This window comes from Zosterops lateralis (genome assembly GCF_965231275.1).
Source record: "Zosterops lateralis genome assembly, chromosome: Z".
NCBI classification, from domain to species: Eukaryota; Metazoa; Chordata; class Aves; order Passeriformes; family Zosteropidae; genus Zosterops; species Zosterops lateralis.
This window is the reverse complement of record NC_139800.1, coordinates 64,841,993-64,863,897: the sequence shown is the minus strand read 5'-3', so window position 1 is coordinate 64,863,897 and position 21,905 is coordinate 64,841,993. Positions and strand designations below refer to the sequence as shown.

The window sequence follows — 21,905 nt, the reverse complement described above, 5'->3', positions numbered from 1 at the left end:
GTCCATTTGCATATTGTGGTTTAATTGTCCAGTTACAGCTTTGGGTTATGAAGTATCATCCTTCTTGTTTTCCTTCTTCAGTCCACTATTGTTTATGCTGCTGGGCCTGAAAGCTGTACTCATTGTGCTTGGTCTTAAGCAGGAAAAGGATTTGTTTTGTCTACCTACCCTGTGAAGAGAGCTGACTAACACTTAAAATGACGCTCAGAACTACACCCCTAGGAAGCAAAGAATCTGAAAAACATGAAAGCTAAAACTTAAGGCATCACCTTCATCTGGTCTGTCTGTAACTCCTTAGCAGCATAAGAGTTTCCTCCATGAAGTGATTTTCCATGTCAGAGAATGATACGTTAACATACCTCCAAGCACACCTGCAACCTCCACGTGCATGAGGATGCTCTTCTTTATCAATTAGATAGGTGTGGTGTTTAAGGCAGTATTGGAAGAAATCAAACACTTTATTCTGTAAATGCTACTTCTGCATTATCTTTGATTATTTTTAATGGCACATGAATAATAGAGCCTCTAATTACTTGAAGTGTTCTAGTGCTGTTTCAAACAGTAGCCATTGTTGCCAATAAGTTGGGGTGCTTGGTTTACAGAATGTGAAAGAACCCCAGGTTAATTCTACAGTTAATGAAGTGACTATATTTTTTTCTGATAAGGGTTGTTCATCACTTCAGCAACAAGCCAAATGGTGATCTCACTGGTAGGCTGGTTCTTGGAGTCAAGTACTTCTGAACACAGTGCCATAGAAATCAGTTATGTGATCAGCCCGACTGCTTGGCAAAACCAAGCCAGAAGGAGGCTCAGGATCAGTTTTTTAACCCATAGTGTTATGGTTTAGGAAGAGTATTCCACAATTTAGTGCTGGCACTGAAACATTAAAACCCATGTACCACCCATTCACTTCCCTGCCCCCACCTCTTCCCCACATCCCTGCAGAAGGCTAGAGAGGAGAAGCAGAAGTAAAAAAAAGGCAAGGATCACAAGTTGAGATAAGAACAATTTACTGGAAGCAGCAAATGAGATAATAAATGAACAGCAACAGCAACAATATTAATAGCAGAGTGTACAACAGAGGTGAAGGATTCACATGTGCTCACCCTGCAGACACAGAATTACCCTTTACCTCTTGCTTCCCACTACCTGACTGGAAGCGACCCCTTCCTCCTGCCCCTGTGCACAGCAACAGGTAGTATAGAAAAACCTATAGGTCCTGGTCATGCCCCTCCTAGCTACTGCAAAAACTAACCCTGTCCGGGCGGGAACCAGGACACGGGGCCTTCTGCCTGTAATTTCACATTTTAAATCAATGATTTTGCACTACTCCCCTTTGGATTTTGGATTTCAGCAAGTTTTCAGCCTCAGTTGAGGCACTTCCACTATTAACCCCAAGAGGTCCAAGAGAGAGGAAAAGGAGATATACCCAGCCAAGGAATCTCAGAAGTGTGAGCTCCCTTCTGCTAACAAAGGGAATCTAGCATCGCTTGCATATGGGGACTTTCAGAAAGTGATGCGAGTCTTGTTAATTTCAAGGTGATATTTGTGATAGATATCAGGTGCAATCTTTTACCATTTGCTTTTTGAAGACCTAAATGTCACAGTGTTAGCTATATTATGTAAAAAATATATCCATTATATTGGACCTGCTGTTTGAACACTTTGCAACTTATACCTTAAGCCTCACCCCACTGCCTGGCAGTATGGAAGTGCTCCTTTCAAAACCATTTGAAAGAGAAGTGCCAGTGAAACTGACTTTTTAAAAATTTTCATTTTCAAGTGGACAGTAATTATATGTGATCCCTTTTCACCTGTGAGTCTCATAATACTGTGATACCTTGCTGATAAGTGTGCTGTAGGAATACAAGTCTGAGGTAGTTGGTATCTTGATCAAAGCTTAGTGAATACAAAAAAAACATAACAAAAAAATCAACCCAGTTTAACTTACTCCAAATCAATGCGAAAATCATTCAGCTAGCAACCTGTATTCAGAACAAGGGAGCAAATGTAAGAATAAAAAAAGTTGAGCATCTTTACTCAAATACAAAGCAAGTGAAATAAACAATGTTTAGCATAGCCAACCCAAGAGTTGCTGTCATAGCACTCAAGCATATTTGTGTGATTTGAATGATGAGTAAAATAGCATAATAAAGTCTTGTGGAAAATTGAAATAACCTTCATGTTCTCTGAAAAACAACAGGAACAGACTAAATTGAAACAATTGTCTGTCTAGTCTTGCATGTACACTTGTATTTACTTTCATTCAAATAATAAGAGCTATTAATATATCTGAAGTCTGGTTTTTAAGGTGATGGTAAAGCAGAGCAATAAATGGATTTCTGTATGCCAAGCGTGACTGAAGGCTGAAAATGGAGCCTCCTCCTTGTCAAATTAACCCAGGAGGTTGGCTTGTTTAGACCAAGTTCAAATATATTAGTTATGTTCACTATAGAAAGACCGTTTTATACCCTCCATTTAGAAAAGCTTTACTTACTGGGCAACTAACATTAGTCACTATATGATAGATGGGAGCAACAAATGAGATGCAAAGTGAATTTGAAGGAAGATGTATTTCATGCACTACCATCTTTTGCTCTCGCAAAGCAAAATTGCTGTGTCAGGTTGAAGAATGCCTGTCATTTGGACAGGTGAAAAGAGTGGGCAGTGTACACGATTGAAAGGTGGCAAGTGGATGGTTAGGTGATAAATGTTCCAGCATTAGCACATGAACCAAGTTAAGGCGAATTTTGCCAGAGAAATGGGAACTTTGATTATCTTGCTGAGGAAATTCCAGCCCTCCTCAAAGTACATGTACAGGTGAGTTCACATTATAACCATTTTGTCTTCAAAGAAGGAAAACAGAAGAAAGAGCAAATCCTAGGTCTACATATTTGTCAGTCTTAGGAGAGTTGTGGGAGTACAGGATAATTTAAATTGTTGACAGCACAGTTCCTTTAAATAATCTGCTAGTTGTACTGCAAAGATGTAGCAAACTCCTGTGATTACATGCAATCTCTTAATTTTCCTTCAGCCTAATTTTAGATGAAGGTAGTCTGATATTTTATGATTCATCACTTGAGGTTTTTTTTTGTTGCCATGGTTTTACTACATATCACCATTAGAATAAATTGAAGTATGCTAACAGAGTGAAGGAAGTAATGTTTTTGTATTAACTTTTATTAAAATGGAGCCTGGATTTATTTATAGTTTTATTTCTTTATATTAATCTGTACTGAAGATCATGCTTCATAGATAGTTAATGCACCTCAAGACATCACTAATTGTAAACTATTTGCCTTTTAATTTTTACTATGTAGCTAATGACATGAAAAAGGAAATGGTCAGAAACTGTAATGTTAGAGACCTTCCTGAGCAATGGCTGTAGTTAAAATTGTATGTGCAGAAATTAGTTTTTAAATGAATTATGGAAGGCAAGAGTATAAACACTTTAACCTGTGATTTTTTTTTCTGTATGAAATACATTCACACGAAAGTTATCCATAGTAAGACTGAATGCTGTGACTCATAAGTAGTATATGACAAAAATGCCACAGATTTTTTGTTGCAGTTACAACATTGCAGTATTAGAAAATATTAGGTCTGCTACTCATTAAGCAAATACTTTCCAACTACTGGTTTTGTGGAATTTAGAAACTGCAATCACAAAATACACATATATACATGCATATATATTCTGTATTGTTGAAAAACATGAGTCCAAAGATCACTCAAAGTGCAATAAAATATTTCCACACAGACTGAATTTCTCCCCCTTGAGTGCATGACCAATATCCTATGCAGGCCAAAAGCCAGACCAGAGAGCCATGTCCCTGACATCTCCTCAACAGGACTCATATGTGACAATGCATTAACCAATTTGCATTTTGCTAAATATATGCTTACCAACTGTTCCCTGTTTTTTGGGTACCTGGTATGACTTGAGGTGCACTGAGCAGTGCAGACAGGGAAATCATCTGCTTTAGCAGAACTATTGAGCCCTTTCACAACGCATGACATGACTTAAACTCTCCAGAATTAAAGTCACAGCAGTCAAGTGCTAAACACAAAAGCACAGCTAAATCCTGTCCAGCTCCTACAGATTCATCAAAACAAAACAAATTACTCCTGTTTTGTGCCACACCATGCTGCTTAGCATATTTAATAGTATGTTAATGTTAATTAATGTATCATATTCAAGCAGAGTTGTCTTTCTGGCCTGAGTGGAGACAAACTTCTTATTCTTCCTATGAAACATTTAACACCACAGAATGAAAACCCCCAACAAATATATTCACTGATTCATAAAATAAAAAATAGAGATAAAAAGAAGCACTATAATATCTTGCAAAACTAGTTACTGTAACAGACAGATGTAGGAAGGCTCAACTTCACTGACACAGCCAGACTCACAGAAGCCATAAAGTAGCTTTTATACTTCACAGAGGATATCAGCCTTGAGGTTTCCAGACAAGCAGGTCCATCTGCCCATTCTGTGCAGTGGTAAAGCAGGTCTCTCATGCTCTGTGGTTACTCTCCTTTGGGGTAATGAGCCTGTATTACTTTCTGTGTACATTCAGTAGGTTTCTCATGCCCTCCTTTGCCCTCCAAGTTTAAAGAGATATATACTTTATATTTCTGCTTCCCTTATGGAAACCCCTGATCAGAGAGGAATGGCGATACATATTTCCCTTCTCTCCCCTCAATGTCCAGAGTCAACAACAGGTTGTTCCTGTGAAACTGCTACTTTCTGTTCCAGTGTGATCTGATAGTTTAACCCATAAGCTGGTAAATTTGCCGTGGTTAGTTCTGCTTGCAGGGATAGCAAAAAATTGTAATTTTCACATTCCTAAATATGACTCAGTGCAGCCAGCTTTGACCTGTTGTGTATCAATAAGGATTTGTCTGTATCCCTATTTTTAACCCAATGGACCCACTTCATTAATGTAAGTATGTTCTCTTCATCAATTGAAGACCAAGGCAATTGCTGACCGAGACAATCCAAAGTCCTCCTAGACAGAAAGGAATTTATCTCCCTATATTTCATGTTGCTCCCTTTCCATCCTCATTACAGTTACTTAGAAACTACTTAGCTCTACCACCCTCACCTCCAATTACTCAGTTCAAGCAGCAGTTGCAGTTTGCCCATTTTTTCTGTGGTTACACTATCATACAGGGAAAACTCATGAGCAGCTGGAAAGTGAATTTTAATTTCAGTATTCATTCAATTCAAGCACTACCCAACTGAATGGCCTGTGTTTCAAGGGACTGTAGGAGCCAATAAAGCTATTCGAGGACTTTTTGAAAGCTTTTACTTTTCCAGACAAAGTGAAAAGGCTTTAGAAAGTAAAGAATAAAGCTGTTATGGAATAAAAAAACCCTACACTGAAGCAAGGTTTTCAGCTTTCCTGGAATACTGGCAAACCTGTTTGTACAAGGGTATGTAAAGGGAGAGAGTCTCTGCTCCCTTATCGGTATCTGATCAAGGACATTTCCAATACCAAAGGGCATAACAAGTAAAGGGGGAACCACAAACACAAAGAGACACAAATCCAACAGATGAACTAACAGAGGCAAAGACAAGAAACAACCCTAAATGATGGGTTATTAAAAAACCACAGGCAGACTGGTAAAGTTGTAACTGATAAGGATGGAAACATGAGGGTCCAGGGTGTCCAAGGTGATTGGTGTACCTGTGCAGATGCATGAAGGACATGCAGGAGTGGGGATGGGGAGGCAGTGGACAGTGGCAGACTGTGATGGTAGACTTGCTACTGTGGTAGCAAGGGGTACAAAAGGGACCAGTTACTTGTAAAACACAGCCAGACAGGACCTTGTAAAGATAGCAGTTATGCACAGAGAGGTTCTTCTTTCCCTTTTCCTAAGAAAAAGCCATATTGTCCTTCAGTAGTGAAGACACCCCAATGAGGAAAGAAATGAAGATCAACAGACTATCAGTGGCAAATAAATTTTCATGGCTTCACCAGCTTGTCTGAAATGTTGAGAAATCTTGCTGGCTTATAGCAGTCATGTCCCATACAACTAAAGATGCATACCCAGACATGCCAACCTGCCATGAAACTAGAGAACTTGGATACCTTTTAGTTTTACTTTGCTTCATGCCTGTATGTGTTAAAAGATGTAAGCTTTTCATTTTAGAGCGGATAATGATAAAGCCCAGACTGATCTTTCTCCTCCTATTTTCTGTTTGCCTCCACTTGGTAATCACTAACTGCCATGGAAACCACTAATGCAGCTTCAGTTATTTCACTTTTCTCAATCAGAGGTGCCAGGCAGATTAATACCTCTGTTTAAACAAGCAACCTTATATGGTCAAAGAAAACAAGACCTTTAAAAATTCACTGGTTCCACAGCTAAAAGTCTTCGTTATGCTCATCTTTAGAGCTGTAAGAAAACAGCTAAGAGTACTTCAGCATTAAAAAAAAAAAAAAAGAAAAAAAAAAAAAAGAAAAAAAAAAAAGGCAAAAAAAAAGCTATGTCATATTAAATAGAAAACTTCTTACTTCCCTTGTGAACACTCCACCTCAGAATCTGAAAAACACTTGCCCTCTGTATTGGTTTTGCATGGTCTGGTTTTTGGTAGCAGAGGGGCACAAAGATGGCTCCTGTGAAAAGCTGCTGGAAGCTTCCACCATGTCCAGCAAAGTCAATCCTGGATGGCTCTGAAGATGGGCATACTGCTGGCCAAGGCTGGGCCAATGAGAGAGGCTCATAACACCTCTGTGGTGACATATTTAAAAAGAAAATCAAAACAAAGTGCACACAGCCTTGCTTCTAGTCAGAGGAGGAGGTGAGAACATGTGAGGGAAACAGCATGGAGGCACCAAGGTCAGTGGAGAAGGAAGGGGAGATTCCTCTGCTAAAGACCATGGTGAAACAGCTGTGCCCCTGCAGCCCGTGGGGATCCACAGGGGATGCAGGGATCCCCCCACAGCCCGTGGGGATCCACAGGGGATGCAGGGATCCACCCACAGCCTCTCCGCTGCACAGCTGTTGCAGGGGAGGGTGAGCGAGCAACTCTCGTGGGTGCCTGGCATTGGCCAGTGTCAAATCACAACAGCCTCCAAAGGCTTTTATCTTCCCCCAGGAACTGCTTTCCTAGCTTGTCAACGTGTCTGCATGTCAGACATAGCTCATGCAGATAATAGCAAGGCTGAGACAAAAAACTAAAATAACTGCTTCTGTTGTGCTTTTTTCCACTCTGTGCCCAACAAACTTATCCACTCTCTACTGATACTTCTTAACATACCGTTTCCACTTCTTTTCTTTTTTTACCTCTTTACCAGACACTGCAGAAAAGTAGTTCCATAAGTGCTTCAAATGTTTGGTTACAAACAAAGTGGTGAATCCATGGTTTGACTTCAGAGGTGTAGAAGCCCACACAGACTAGAGTTAATGGACAGATACAGTATAGCCAGCTGTCTACTGCCAGAAAAAAGTATCTTATAAAGAACTAACTCCTGTTCGTCTCTGTCCTTTTAGAAACTAAACTTGAACAAAGACCTAGGAAAACTTTTGAAAAAGGCCTAAATGTCAGTGTTTAAAAGAACCAAAAGTAAATCTGCTATTGTCACCTAATTCATAAGAGAAGATGAAGCTCCTGTCAAAGAAAGCATATCACCAAAGAGATTAGCAGTAATTATGAGGGGTGTCTGTTGAATAGTGAATGAAAATGGAGTTCAGTGTTGTCAGAAAACAAAGGGTTTTTAGGAGATGAAAACTTTATTTATAAACTGCCAACATTTAACAAAAACAATATTACACTATTTTCCATTTTCTACAGAAATTCAATAACTTACAGCGGTGCTTAGTCCATTTTGTCACTATTACATACAAAAACAAGTCTGCTGATAAATAAGTGAAAAAATCTGTTTACCAACCACCACCACTTAAATTGTACCTGTAAATTTTGGAAGATATCTGCATAGAATAGTTAGAACTGTAAGGGTGCTCTTTTTTAGTTTGAATAATTTTTTACTACTAGGATATGGAAAAATTTAATTAACATGCAGTACAAAATATTTGAGATAAACAAGGTAAAACTCAGTGTGCACAACTGGAAAACAGTGCTAGGATGCCCTTCTATGTTTCTAACTAGACATCAGGAAAATGTATGTTTTATATGGTGGAATTTCAAATTCCCTTCACAGCAAAACCAGAAAACTATGAAAATCTATACTTGGCCAGACTACACTGAAGAAGGACTAAAGGCGTGGTGGAAATTATCCAGTACGAGATAACAACAAATAATTGAAGAACATCACAAATCAACATTATGTAGATGCATTTTACAAAACAGATTAGCTGTTAGCTAGTGATAAGCATTTGTGGAGATGGAAGGGTGACAAAAGTGCAATTCATTGTTGACCATAAATGCAGCATGCCTGGAGAACAGCAATACTCAGGCCATCCACTGTTTATTAAGACATTCCTGTTCAATATTTCATCAGCTTTCACACAGCACTTAAAACCTCATCAGTCATCTCTAAATATCTTGTACAAACCTTGAGCACTGGTTATCTATTTGCTATTGATATGCAATACTTCCAAAATGAAAGTGTTATCCTGGCTTGCATGCAGGTATATTGTATAAAACTTCTTGCCACTAGAACAGATGAAAAATCATGAAGGCAGGGGAGAGAATGGGGTAATTTTGAACTGGGGCAGGAGGTAGGGGAAAGAGGGAGAGAGAAGGATAGGAGAAAATAGAGGGGGAAAAAAAACAAGAGTGGAAAGGGAAGCTTTCTTAGCTACTGATACTCTGTAGTATCCTTAGTTTTTCTCTAGCTGCCCTTTTAAACCTCTAACATTCCATAACCTTAATGACTCCTTTTACACAGTGCTAATGACTATACACTACACTAATTTTTTTTTTTTTTTTTTTTTTTTTTTTTTTTTTTTTAATTGAAGCCATAAATACAACTATTTGTGAAGGACAAACAAGTCCCTTACAATTCATCACACTAAATATGTCATGGCTATAAGGTAGAGGCTGATACTCTTTCCACAGCATGGCCAGATCCAAAGTAAACGAAGTTGGTGGGAATTTTGAAACTCATTTCAATTGATGTAAAAATAAAGCATTCAAATCACAAACAAATAACCAGATCCTGCAAATTACTTCTATACAAGGACCCTGGTGGGTTTATTACTTGATCCTTTCTGAACATCCAAATTAAGTAAGCCAAGATTGCTCATATCGACTATGGGCCTCCTTACCTATCCTTTCTATCTAGCAGCTAGTAAGAGAAAATGAAAGAGTTAGAAAACAAGAAGTATTTGAGAGAAGCTTTTTTAAGCTTTGCATTTAAGATGATGAGCAATACTTTCAGTAATGCCCTGTGATTTCAGGTGCTCAATTTAGAACACTTGGAATGAATCACATTATCTAAGAGGAAACAGGAAAGGTGCTAGCATTTTCCAGTAAAACTGCTTCCTTTAAGAAAAGCTCTCAAATCAAATAATTCAAAATCAGAAGACACTCAAAATGAAGAGTAATTCTAAAAATATTTTATGTTATTTATTTTTACAAAAAGAACATGACAAAAAACAAAGTACCAAAAAGACTACTTATTGTTTGTATTTAAATACCAATTTAAGTCACTAGTTACACTTTTCTCAGTCTCCTGTGATGCTAAAGCACTCATCCAAAACATGCCTATCCATTTCCTTTCTGGAGGACTCATGAAAAGTATCCCCTGGGTATTGATTGAGCACCTCCAAATTTTCTCAGCTTGCACGACCTTACAAACTCTTTCACAGTCTCAAATACTCTCTACAAGCACTTGGAATAAACACCACCACTAATGATTTGGCTGGTGTGTGCAGGCATTTGCCCAAGCATCATGATAATCAGGCAGATTAATACAGAGAAGGGAAGCAATAGATCTCACTGCTTTCAGCAGACAACCTGGCACTGACCCTGCTAGACTCAGACTCAGGACAGGTCGTCCATGGAGGAGTCTGTTAGCAGATAGCCAAATGTGGGTGGTTTTTGCAGTGTTCACAGGACATACATACTGCTCCACCATCCATTCACACATACATGCACACTTATTGTGGGAGAATAAATATAGATAATTTATTCACAGATAAATTCCCTACAGATTACAAAAAAAAAAAAAAAAAATTAAAAAAAAAAAAAAAAAAAAAAAAAAATCCCCATCTGACAGGAATTCATCCTATGACCAGTGAAATTAAGACCAGTGAAAAATGAACTTAATGCTTTACATTCACTATCCTGTAGAACACTGGTCATTTAGCAGATTACTTTCCAGTGTCTTATGGTCCTGTCATAATTTTAGTCTTTCTGCTACAAAATTTATGATTTATTTAATTTATCTTGGAAATCTACATAAAATTTACAATGGTCACAACTGTGCATCTGAGAATTTTTCATAGAAAAAATATTGCAAAATATTATGTTTAAAACTAGTTGTATATCCCCCTAATAAGAAAGCTATGAGAATTAAATATTTTTGCACATATCTTGATAAAATAAACATTTCCCTACATAGAATAGTACTTTGATGAACATGATGGTGTTACAAAATTAATTTGTTGGCTCACTTCAACACTGTAGTGCTGTCACTACCTTAAATCTTAGTGCTACTTAAAAACATTTAAGATGTCTATTATTTTGATTATATGAAAGTAATGAGATTATATGAAGTAAAGTGTGTTCCCAAGCACACTTTTCAGGATGACTACCCAGTTTTAAATGTAGCCATTTCAAAAAAGAAAAACTGGTACAAAAGGGAACAAACACAGTACATACATTTCATTTTCTAAAAAGAAATTCTGGTACCTCGTATCATTTATGTGATTTTTTTTCAACAACAGGGTAAAAAATGCACATTATTTTATCTAGTCATTATATGCAGCCATTCAGGAAACCTTACCATATTAATGATGTACCAATTTCATTATTTTATTCACAATGAACAGACAAGTGTACCTCATCCAAGAAAAGCTCTTTGTTTAACCATAATTATATACCATTCAGAAAATGTCCTGTGAAGAAAATATGCACCTCACTGTGGGTTCTCCCCACCTCTGTCTTTAAAGTAGGATGTACAGCAGGTTCCAGATGGTGCAGATAAAGAAGTTTAACAAACCAGACTTCAGTTACGAGTTCTGTTTTCCAGAATAACTCTGTTGCATGTACGAGTTTGACAGCTATCAAAAAAGATTTAGAATTCAGAATTCTAAGGAAATGTTTTTAAATATTGAATCTAAGACCTATGGTGCATCAACACAGGTGCTGTAAAAAGCTTCCCCATCATTAAAACAAACTTTGAGATACTGATTACTCTACTGAATACTACTAGGAAACTCAGAGAATAAATCCAACAACTGTCAGGAGCTTCCTGCAAGACTGCAACAGCAATTCAAGATACAGAATAACAGTATGATGCAGATGAGATGGTGAGGTCTACTGTACATACATTACTGGGTACAGTGTTGGCATTGGCATGTGGTAGATTGTAAAACACTATGCTAGACAAAAAAAAAAAAATAAAAGCCAGTTATTACATGTTTAGCTTTTTTTTTTTCCTTTTTAATCAATAATTATAAACTGTAAAAATGCACCCTAATTCACTACAATAGATTATGCCCTGAGAAGTAACATTACACACTATGCAAAAGCCACTAGGAAGTGTCAGGTCTGCAGTTAAAAGTGTAACATATGGAATTCCCTGGAAGCGTATTTCCTCAATTTTTCAGCAACAGAGTTGCTTCTTCAGAGGAAAAGACTCTTGAAAAATTATGCTAATTCTAGTTTTTCCAACCTTAACTACAAGATTCTTTTTTCCTTCCTCCTTCAAACTCTCCCTGGAAAACTTGATAAACATTGATAAAGCTCTTGCTTTTCACATCTGAAAGAGGATACAGGCTTAGCATGAGGTTCTGAAATAACTGAGCCTGATGAACTCCACTTAAGACATCAGTCAAAGTACTTTTTGGGAGGTAGTCAGAGTTACTCGAGCACAAAGTTAGGCCACCTCACCAATGCTTTGCTACATTCTTCTTTGCTGGTTGGAAGAACAGAGAAGAGGCTGAGAAGAAACATACCTCTGAGTGCACAAGGAAAATTATCATAGACAGGGACATCGAACTTCCTTTGAAACTAACTTGAATGTTAAATGCATTTGAGAATTGGTGAGTTACACCCTTTTCTTTGTATCTGACACTGATTAAACAGTAAGATCTAATTATACATATCTTTCATCACCCAATGAGTGCAAAGATGCATTTAGAAGTGACATCTATGTTTCAGTGTCAGTTCACTGCTTTTTCCAAAATTGCTCTATGAGATACAACTCAGCAGTTGTGGGTTTTTCTCCCCACATTGTAAGTGCAATGGTTCACCTACTAGATTTAAAAAAAAAACAAACAACAAAATGCAAAAAAGCACTCTCCCCTTACAGAAGGCAATACAAAACTAAGCAAACAACAACTTGTCCAAAAATTTAATCATCAAATCCCTAAAGACTCACAACTATTCTCTGGTACTCACATTTTGCTCAGTGTATTACATAATTTTGAAAAAGTATGCTTTTTGAGCCTGGTTATGCAGACAAACCTTTCCAAAACCCTTTTTTTCTTTTCATCAATATTATACAGTACTGTTTTAAAAATTTATTAACTAGCTACTTAGGAAAAAAAAAATTAATCCCATCCATAAAGTCTAGCTACACATTCTAATTAAGCAGCACTAGAACAGAACTGGAAATGCTGGAAATTTTGATTATAAGAAAAAAATCTTAAGCTTTCTCACTATATTATCACTTTGCTTATTTGTCTTAAAGCAAATTACACACAAGGTAATTAATCAAATAGTATAAACTGACAAGTTCCTTTATCCCCTATTTAAATGACACATGGATTTTGTTGTATAAAGAATATGTAAGCAGTCAATAAAAAACAAGTATGCAAACATGAGTACATTAAGAATATTAATCAGAGCAGCTATAACAATGCATTTCAATAATTTCATACAAGTTGTTATTGTAGCTATCTTTAATGCTGCGTTTCTCCAGGGACTGTAACACACAAGACAAACAAAATGCCAGTGAAATAACAGTTAATATATTTAGCAGCTGAGAATTCACCACTTGAAAACATGATTCCTTCTATTCCAAATTATGTAGTTTCAAATTACATTTGTTCCTCGAAACCCTTTGTTTCTAGTACAAACAAATTTCTACAAAGACTAATGCAGTGAACAAAAAGAATCAATTCAAATGACACATACTATAGTAGAAGACAAAATTAGGAAAGATGCTGAACTTTACATGAAGATGTTTACAGATGTAAAAAAGTTTGATTTTATATTTGAAGAAACTTCAGAGTGAGAGCTTTGTATTCTGCAGCTTCTGCTGGACGTTTTCTCTTCAGGAATTTTCACTTACTAAACTTTTAGATTCTGATCTCTGAAACACAAACAGCTGAAATGCCTTATGTAAAGTAGCCATACTCAGTATGTTAACTACCAATGGCCTAAAGCCACTTTGTTTTTTTTCAAGCAGTCCCTACATGGGACTCTGCAGCCACACCAAGTGGTTAGACAGGTATGCCAAGATCATAGTTCCAGAACTTCACATCAGTTCCGAGCCTCATGCAGGATGTTAGAAGTATCTCTTCAATTGTTTCATGAATAAGGCTTCAGGACATTGACAGTTTGAAGCAATTTAGATATTATTTTCCTTTTTCATATAATTTATATTGTTAACCACTAAAAAATTAAAGCTTGAATTTAACAACTTTCTGTTTGCATTTCCTTCAAACAGAAAGGTATGACTTGTTTCAATTTCACTGTTTAGTTTTCAGGTCTGCAAACATTTCTAAATGTAACTATTCTAACTGGATTTAAAAAAAAAAGGAAGTGCAGGGGAATATTTCCATCAGGTGCAGACTTTAAAAACCCATACTTACGGGTTATACTACAGCCATCAGTGTTTTTAAGAATATCAGCACCATCTCTAATCAGAGTTCTGCTCAGAACATTTTCCAAGTACTAAAATTCAATGCAACTCTATGCAGTTACATAGGACCAAATCTTGTCCTTCTACAAGAATACATCCCTTGTGCTGACATGAATAGGAACTACACACATGTATATGAGGGCACCTGCTTAAATGTTTATTATGTCAAGTTCAAAAGCACAAAACTTCCACAGTACAGCTCTAAAAATGCTAACAAAGGCTCCAGATTATAGTCTGGAGGAACTACATAATGAATTTCAAGTCAGATTCTAATATTAGTATTTTCTTCTGAAAGCCTCTGTCATCCCACTGCAAGAAGAGAGAATCTCTTCCCTTCCACAGTTCAAGAACTGTTTCTTAGCATGCTCTCACTGCCGAGATTGCTCCTATCACTAGTATTTTTCTCAGAAATATGTAATTTTTACTAAGGTAAACGGAACACACAACTACATTACTAAGTAATCTAGGACCAAAAACCTGATCTTTAATACACTGCCCCCTTGACTTCACACTTTCCAGATTCATACATGGGAATACATTAATGGTATTAACGGGATACAGTGAATTAAGCTGACCTAGGCTACTACACACACTTTAATGTATCATCCACATTCAATAAACATCAGGTCCCCTGGGATGTGTAAAAGTTCTTGCTCAAGCTAAGTTCTTAAGTTCAGACTCCTGTTTGTACTTGAATGTACCCATTTGTCAGTGATCACTGAGGCAACATCTTATGACAAAACTATCCTCTCAAGCCAATCCCACACATCCTTCAGACAACAATTATGTTCTTCTGCAACTAAAACCATCAACCAAACCACATGCTGTGCATCTCATAGCACCTCGAAGCTAACAAACATGTAATACATCGACATCTATGGAGAGGCAAGTGTGGATGCCCTCTGAGACAAGGCTTTGACATCGAGATGCTCAAGCCTAGATCAGCCTTATCTATGTACTGTAAACAGAACAGTGTACATTTAGAAATGTCACTATTAGTTACTTTGTGCCTGAAATAAATCATGAACATACTTTCAAAGACTGGAGGTGGTCTGTTTTCATTTTGAAATGCAAGAGTAAACTTCATTCATCAAACTACTTAGAAGTGCAGGAACTTCACATTTGGAGTGTTTTTTTCATTCTAAGTGACACTTTTTGAGCAGGCTACCTGTGTTTTTTCCTCCCTCATTGTTTCTCTCTCTGCCCAAGAGAAACAACATCTTGAAATTCACAGTCAAGAGGCATTTGGGGCAGGAGATAAATAAAGTAATTATGGCAAGGAAACTAACTTGAAAATCTAACACCCCCAGAGAACAGTATTTTAAAAGAGGCAATGTTGCCATTGTATAGACTTCTACAGTCGTAGAATGTTTTCCCTGGGTCTGTGGACCAGCACAATTCTACTAATGTAAAAAATCCCTTTTACAGACAAATTCTAAGGAAATGACAAAATATACCATTAATATTTGATTTCAAATTCCCTTAAAATTTACAATTATGTAAACAGAGATGTATGGTTGGAGTAGAGCTCTTCTGTAAGAGTAAAAAAGGAAAAAATATCCAAAAACCCAAAGACGGAAGCTGTTCAAAAGAACAAAATGGCCAAGTTAGCTCCCTCCTTGCTGTCACTTTTTTAACTGTATAGTCTCAACGATCAGTTGAAAGAGCTACTTTTTACTCCATCCAATACTGGACTTGTAGGGACTTGGTTAAGCACAAGTTATCAGTGTGTGATCTCGCAGGGCGTGGAGAATTTGTAGTGTGAATAAGACATTCAGAAATGTGTATCAAGTGTGATTAATTCTGGATTGTTAAGATAAAATAAATAAACAAGCACCAAGTAAGAAATGAAGTCTATTTTAAGAAAACTATTGCCAAATACAGCTCTGACTGTGGGTGAACACCTGTTTGGACTATTTTCGGCCACATTTTCCTGTATCTGCTTATCAAGATTTCAACCTTATAGATCTTCCTGTCAAGCTAACATGACAATTAATAAGCAAACAAAACCCAGTTAAAAGAGTAAAAGGCATGACAGCGCCAAAACTGTTACTGGAGCCTTCAGAACAAAATATTGTTTTCTGGTGTACTACCAAAGACTGCTATACAAAAATAATAGCACTCACCAAGATATAGTTTTGATCTTATAAGGTATTAGTGTGATGCTATACAGGAACAAACTGGGAATACGTTTAGCTGATACTGAGAGATTCTCCCATTCTTTTTTCAGACACTCTGTTTCACAAGCACTTTAAACTCTTTTTCTTTTACCTCCTTTTTTTTTTAGTCAAATGATTCAAAGTTAAAAAAAAGAAAATGTCATGGTAGGAAACTGGTAAGACTGATCTCTTAAAGAGATAAAATAACAAACTGCACTTGCTTATAAAAACATATGCCAGTTCTTTAATAAAGTGACAGACTTCTACTCTGAAATTTAGCTTTAGGACCGACCATCAAAAGAGAGAGAAACACAGAGTTAGCTAACACTTGCAATCAAGACATGCATTTGTGTCTGAAAAGAGAATATTGCACTAAGAGAAGAAGCTTTAAATGCTTCCTTCACTGACCTAAAAAAGTAACTAACCATTTTCTATAAGCAGTAGCAAACCTGGCTTGGTCCACATCCCTACAACTTGATAATACTTTATCAACAAACCGGTATTCCATTTCTGGACCAAGAGAGTCCTGCACAGGAGCACGCTTCAGGCGTTTTGTTTCTTGGGTATAACCTTGTTTGCTGCTGGATTCATTCAAACCATCAACATCCATAGCTTGTGCCATGTGACTTGTTGCAGGACTGTGGTGGGAATTACTCAGACTTTCATCACTGCTGTCCACAGATGATACCACTGCACTCACAAGAGGAAGTTTGTTGCTTAAGTGCTGTTGAAGGTAGAACACACACCTTCTTCAAAGGAAAATAAGAAAAAAGAAAAAAGTCATGCACTGAAAATAACCTGCTGTCGCTGCTGAACTGTTTAAATTCATTTGCCATCCCACCAGATTCCCCTCACAGACACAAAATCTGCTGTCTCTGTGCACGCTGTACTAGAAAGGGCTCTACGTCACTTTGGCAAGTCTACTGTTACCTAGTCAGGAACCTGCATTCAGCTAAAGCAAACATTTTCTGCAGCCAGTCTTCTGTCTACGTTTTATTCATTTTTTGTTGTTTAAACATTAAAAGTGCGAGGAGGCTAATTAACTAACAGCATCTTGTGTCTCTTACACGAATCATAGGGACAAGCGGAGCTTACACCGCAAGATATTTAAGCCAAATCAAATTTCCCACACAATAGTTCTGATTATACTCTTCAACATTTTCCAAAGGCTTAATACATAGTAGCTTAAAAATCTCTTACTGAGTGGCACTTCCTAAAATCAGAACAATTTGTTTGGAAATATCATGTGAAGAATCATTCACAAATCAGAAGGAAACTCTTTTGACCACATTCTCTTACCTATGACACCACAAGGTTTCATGCCCTGGGTAATTATCAATCAGTTCACTGCAGAGCTCCATCTCTTCATCTAAACAGCGGGGGAGATCCACACTTTGCTCCTCTGCACTGGCAGCTTCTGTCCCTGCACTCTCTTCCTCCTTCTGAAGGCTAGGGTTTTGTTCATTTACCATTTGATTTTGTACCAGTACGTTATTGTCAGTCACTGTTCTGCGTATCAAGGAATTGAGTAAGAACTGGCGGTAATGAAATCCACTATGGTCCGAGACATGCATGGATACCCAATATTTAGTAGATGAAAGTTCATCAAGGAGAACCTGAAACAAAAAGCAGGGACAGTTATCAACCAGTATAAAGGACAATCTTACCACTAGTGCTTCTGTATTAAGGTAACCTCTTCTTTGGGGGATTTCAGCCGCTGTGGTAATGGTTTAAGAATACACAGAAAAATGAACTATCACTGAGCCTTTTCTACTGTGTGCTGAAAAGCATCTTGGCATCCCTGCAGAAAAGGAATTAATATTTCTTCCAAACTCTGAAAAGGCAGGTTTTTTAGAAACCTGCCCTCAAGGTGAGTGAGAAAAAATCTGAAACCACTTCTGATATGAAATAAGCAGTGGTTTAAGAATCTCAGAATGGTTAGTAATAAACCCTGTTTAGAGGGGGCACAAACAGCACTGCTACTAGCTTTACGAATTTTACTTTTTTCCCAGTGGATTGTGGGTGTCAGAAGGAGGGTGAGTTGCTTAAAAGGAAAAAACCTCAAACTTAATTTACCTTCATTTTCCATGATAGAAAACATAACATTATGTTTAAACTCCTAGAGCCTGTGAAGTACTTGTCCATAATCAGGTTGCTTGATTCTACTACTGAAGAACGCATAGAAAGTCTTTCACAATTCTGGTAAATACTTAAATTGCCAACTGTAGCTCTATTTTTAACAGTGCTGGCTCCTGTGAATTCTCTTGTTATTCTGACTGCTTTTAAACCTTCTAAATTCATTTCTGGAGAGAAATGAAAGTTTGGCTCCCAGACAAACCATTTAATTTGCTTTGCTTTCTCTGTTAGAACCAGTGGTTTGTTTTTTTCACAGGCCTTAATCTCTTTCCTCACACTGCTTCTCCTCCGGAGCCTAAACTATGCAAAGAGATCAAAACCATATTTTACATTTATTTCTACAGTAAAGCTGAAATAAATGGAAGTAATCTTAATAATCTTACGGTATAGTCTTGCTTTTAGCCTCTTCTCCTAAGCTACCTACATCACTTAAGAGGACCAGCTGATGCAAGACAACTTTCATAGGTAGAAGTCTTTCTTTTAGATACCATAAGATCAGCTTTTCCTTTCTTCACAGAATTGAGCTTAGTATTTCAAACTTCTGAACTTCAAAATTTAGAAGTCTATTAAGAGCAACATAAGGCTGAGAAAAATCAGATTCAGCTGTGATTGACACTACACACACTTATACTCAACTGAGACCTTGGAAGAATCAAATTCATTTATCTGAAATATTTATAAGCTAGAAATTTACAGGGCAACATCTTAATTATGCATTTTAACTCTGTGTACAAAGGGAACAAAATTATTCCCAGCATCACTCCTTACCTGAAACCAGAATACCTCTTTTAAAAAAGCAATACATAAGATTGCCATAAACACTTCTTGAGTGAGATCTACAAAAAATAGAGCCTCCTATCTGGGAACCTCAGAGTACCAGTTGAAGATGCTTCTAATTATTAGAAGTAAAAGGAAAAGCTAGCTAATGTCTGAACTCTTTCTTACAAAGCCAGCTTTGTCCATTTCCATCTATATCAGTACAAGCCTTTTTACAAACCCTTTGCCACTGTTCTGTGAAGAAGAGGAAACTATACAAAAATACCTCCCTCCCCACTCTTGACAACCTCTTTTCTATCTCTGGTGGTGTGCTGACAACCATGGAGGTGACAGCCTCTCCCTGAATGAGACGTGTGCTCAGGGACCTTGGTCTCAACCTTTGAGTCTGCACTCCCTCTTACACTCTCCCTGACCATGTGCTTACTTGTTTTAGAGGGATTTTCCAACCTTTGTAAACTGCAGACCAAAACTTCCTTCCTGGTCTGGGACACTAGGGAAATGAAAAGGAACTTGGGAAACAAACTTTTAAGGATAACCAGATAAATACAGCAATGTCCACTTGCAGAAACTAGTACCTTTGAAGACCCAGTCATCAAAGAAAAAGCCAAGGCCTTACTGGGGATGTCTACAAGAAAAACTAGTTTGTGTCTTGTGACCATGTTGTCTTCCGGGCATCACAATACAGATGTGTTGCCTCATGAGAATTATCCCACCACTTATTTGCTTGCTTGTTTTATTGTAGGTCTAATCAGTCAATCTCCATCCTTTAATTATGAAATTGAGCATTCCAATCTAAAGAAAACAAAAAAGTTTGTCAATCCTTTCTGAACTACATCCTATTGTTCTATCTGCATGATTTCCCTGCAGCAACACGAGTGTATGAATTTTAAGATTATACCCCTACCACTCTGTGACCCCAGTTCTCTAACAAATTATGCATCCATCTTTTAGTAGGTATCTGGAGCCTATGATCTAACCCCATTAACTAACTGTACAGTCATATGAGAAAGCCGAAATCAGGCTTTCCAAGGAAAGTATTCCAGCATCAGAAATATTAGATTAGTCTCAAACAATCTATTCTTGACAAATCCTTGATCTATGTAATGAACACTATTTAAACACTGTATGAACTTGCTAATGCCATTCAAATTCTACAACTAGAATAAACTGAAATTTCTATATTGAAAGAAGGTAATGTTTTTGACCGTCTAGTGTAACAAAGAAGAAACATCTACATCCTGTGAGAAAATCTTCCTACTGGGCCAAAACTTTCTTTTCTAGCATTTTAGATCTTTTTTCCCAGAGCCTGAGCTGAGATTCAGTCTGCAGTACAATTAGGATTATCAAACCAAAGGAAAAAGAATAGCCAAAATCCTATTGCACAGCCTACCTCTTGAAATCCTCCAAAGCAGGCTAACAGTTTTGTTAATAATAAAATCGTTTTAAGAAGTTATATTTAAATGATAATACAACACACAATTTATGTTTCTGGGCCTCTCCTGCCTTGTACACTTTAAACTACAGGCAAAGTTTGTATTACTGCAGAAATACAGCCATAAATAAGACAGGTAGTCTTTAATTTCAGGCAACCTTGCAAGACCTAAATGGCCGTAGTATCGGTGACTGTTATCTGCCCATTTTTCAGCATGGTTCCTGTCTTGCATCTTTTTGAAATTTACCATACTTTTCAGATACTAAAACACAGAAAACTGTGTTTTACCATACTTTTCAGATACTAAAACACATTGCTGCAGGTGGAACATGAGACACTAAGCAAGTAAACAACCTCTACAGAATGGTAGGGATGGGGTTAGAAAAGCCAAGGGAAAGCTGGAACAGGACTTGATAAGAAGCACAAAGAATAACAAGAAGGGATTGTGCAGGTACGTAAGTTGCAAAAAAGGACCAAGGAGTGTATGCTCCCTGATAAGCAAGGACTGGTGGCAACTGACATTGAGAAGGATGAAGTACTGAGCTTTGTCTCAGTCTTTCACTAGCAGTCAGGCCCCCTCCCACTTCTCTCTAGTCTCTGGTCTTCCAGATTCTTGTGGAGGGGAGCAAAGTCTGTCCCACTATAAGCAAAGAACAGGTTCAGAACCACTTGAGGAAGCTGAATGGCCACAAGTCTATGGCATCTGAAGATCCACATTACAGTGTTTTGAGACAACTGGTCGATGTTGCCAAACTACTGTCCACATCTGAAGTCATGGTGGTAAGGGAAAGTCCCCAGTGATTGGAAAAAGGGAAACACTGCTCCCATTTTTAAAAAGGGGAGAAAGGAAGACCTGGGGAACTGGAGACTGGTAAGCCCCACCTCTGTGGTTGGCAAGATCATGGTGTAAATCCTTCCAGAAGATGTACTAAGGCACATACAAGACAAGGAGGCGATGTGAGGCAGCCAGCAGTCGTGCCTGACCAACCTGGTAGCATTTTATGACAGAGAGATAGCAGTGGTCAGCAAAAGAAGACCAATAGATGGCACTGATTCTAGATGTGTAAGACATTTGATACAGGTTCCACATGACATCCTTATCTCCAAATTTGAGACAGATGGATTTGATGGAAGGTCTACTCAGTGGGTAAGGAACTGGCTGGATAGATGCAGCCAGAGGAGTGGTCAATGGCTTTATGTCCAGGTAGAGACTGGTGATGAGTCCCTCAAGGGTTTGTCTTGGGAATGCTGCTCTTTAGGATCTTCATCAGTAACACACACAATGGGATTAAGTGCACCCTCAGCACATTTGCAAATGACACAAAGCAGAGCAGTGGAATTCACACAACAGAAGGACAGGATGCTAGACAGAGAGATCTGGATGAACTTGAG

At 37.7% G+C, this 21,905-nt stretch overlaps 1 protein-coding gene across 1 annotated transcript in view; it reads right to left on the bottom strand.

Annotated features, from left to right (window-relative positions):
• Positions 1 to 10,008: 10,008 nt before the first annotated feature.
• The window catches only part of PTAR1 (protein prenyltransferase alpha subunit repeat containing 1), a 34,843-nt gene continuing 22,946 nt past the window's right edge, over positions 10,009 to 21,905 (bottom strand). The window contains exons 6-7 of the mRNA XM_083883343.1: positions 17,468 to 17,784; positions 10,009 to 16,917 (exon numbers count right to left, since the gene is read on the bottom strand). Of these exons, the coding sequence (XP_083739469.1) occupies positions 16,569 to 16,917; positions 17,468 to 17,784 (666 nt within the window). The 3' untranslated portion in view covers positions 10,009 to 16,568. The remainder of the gene's footprint in view (positions 16,918 to 17,467; positions 17,785 to 21,905) is intronic.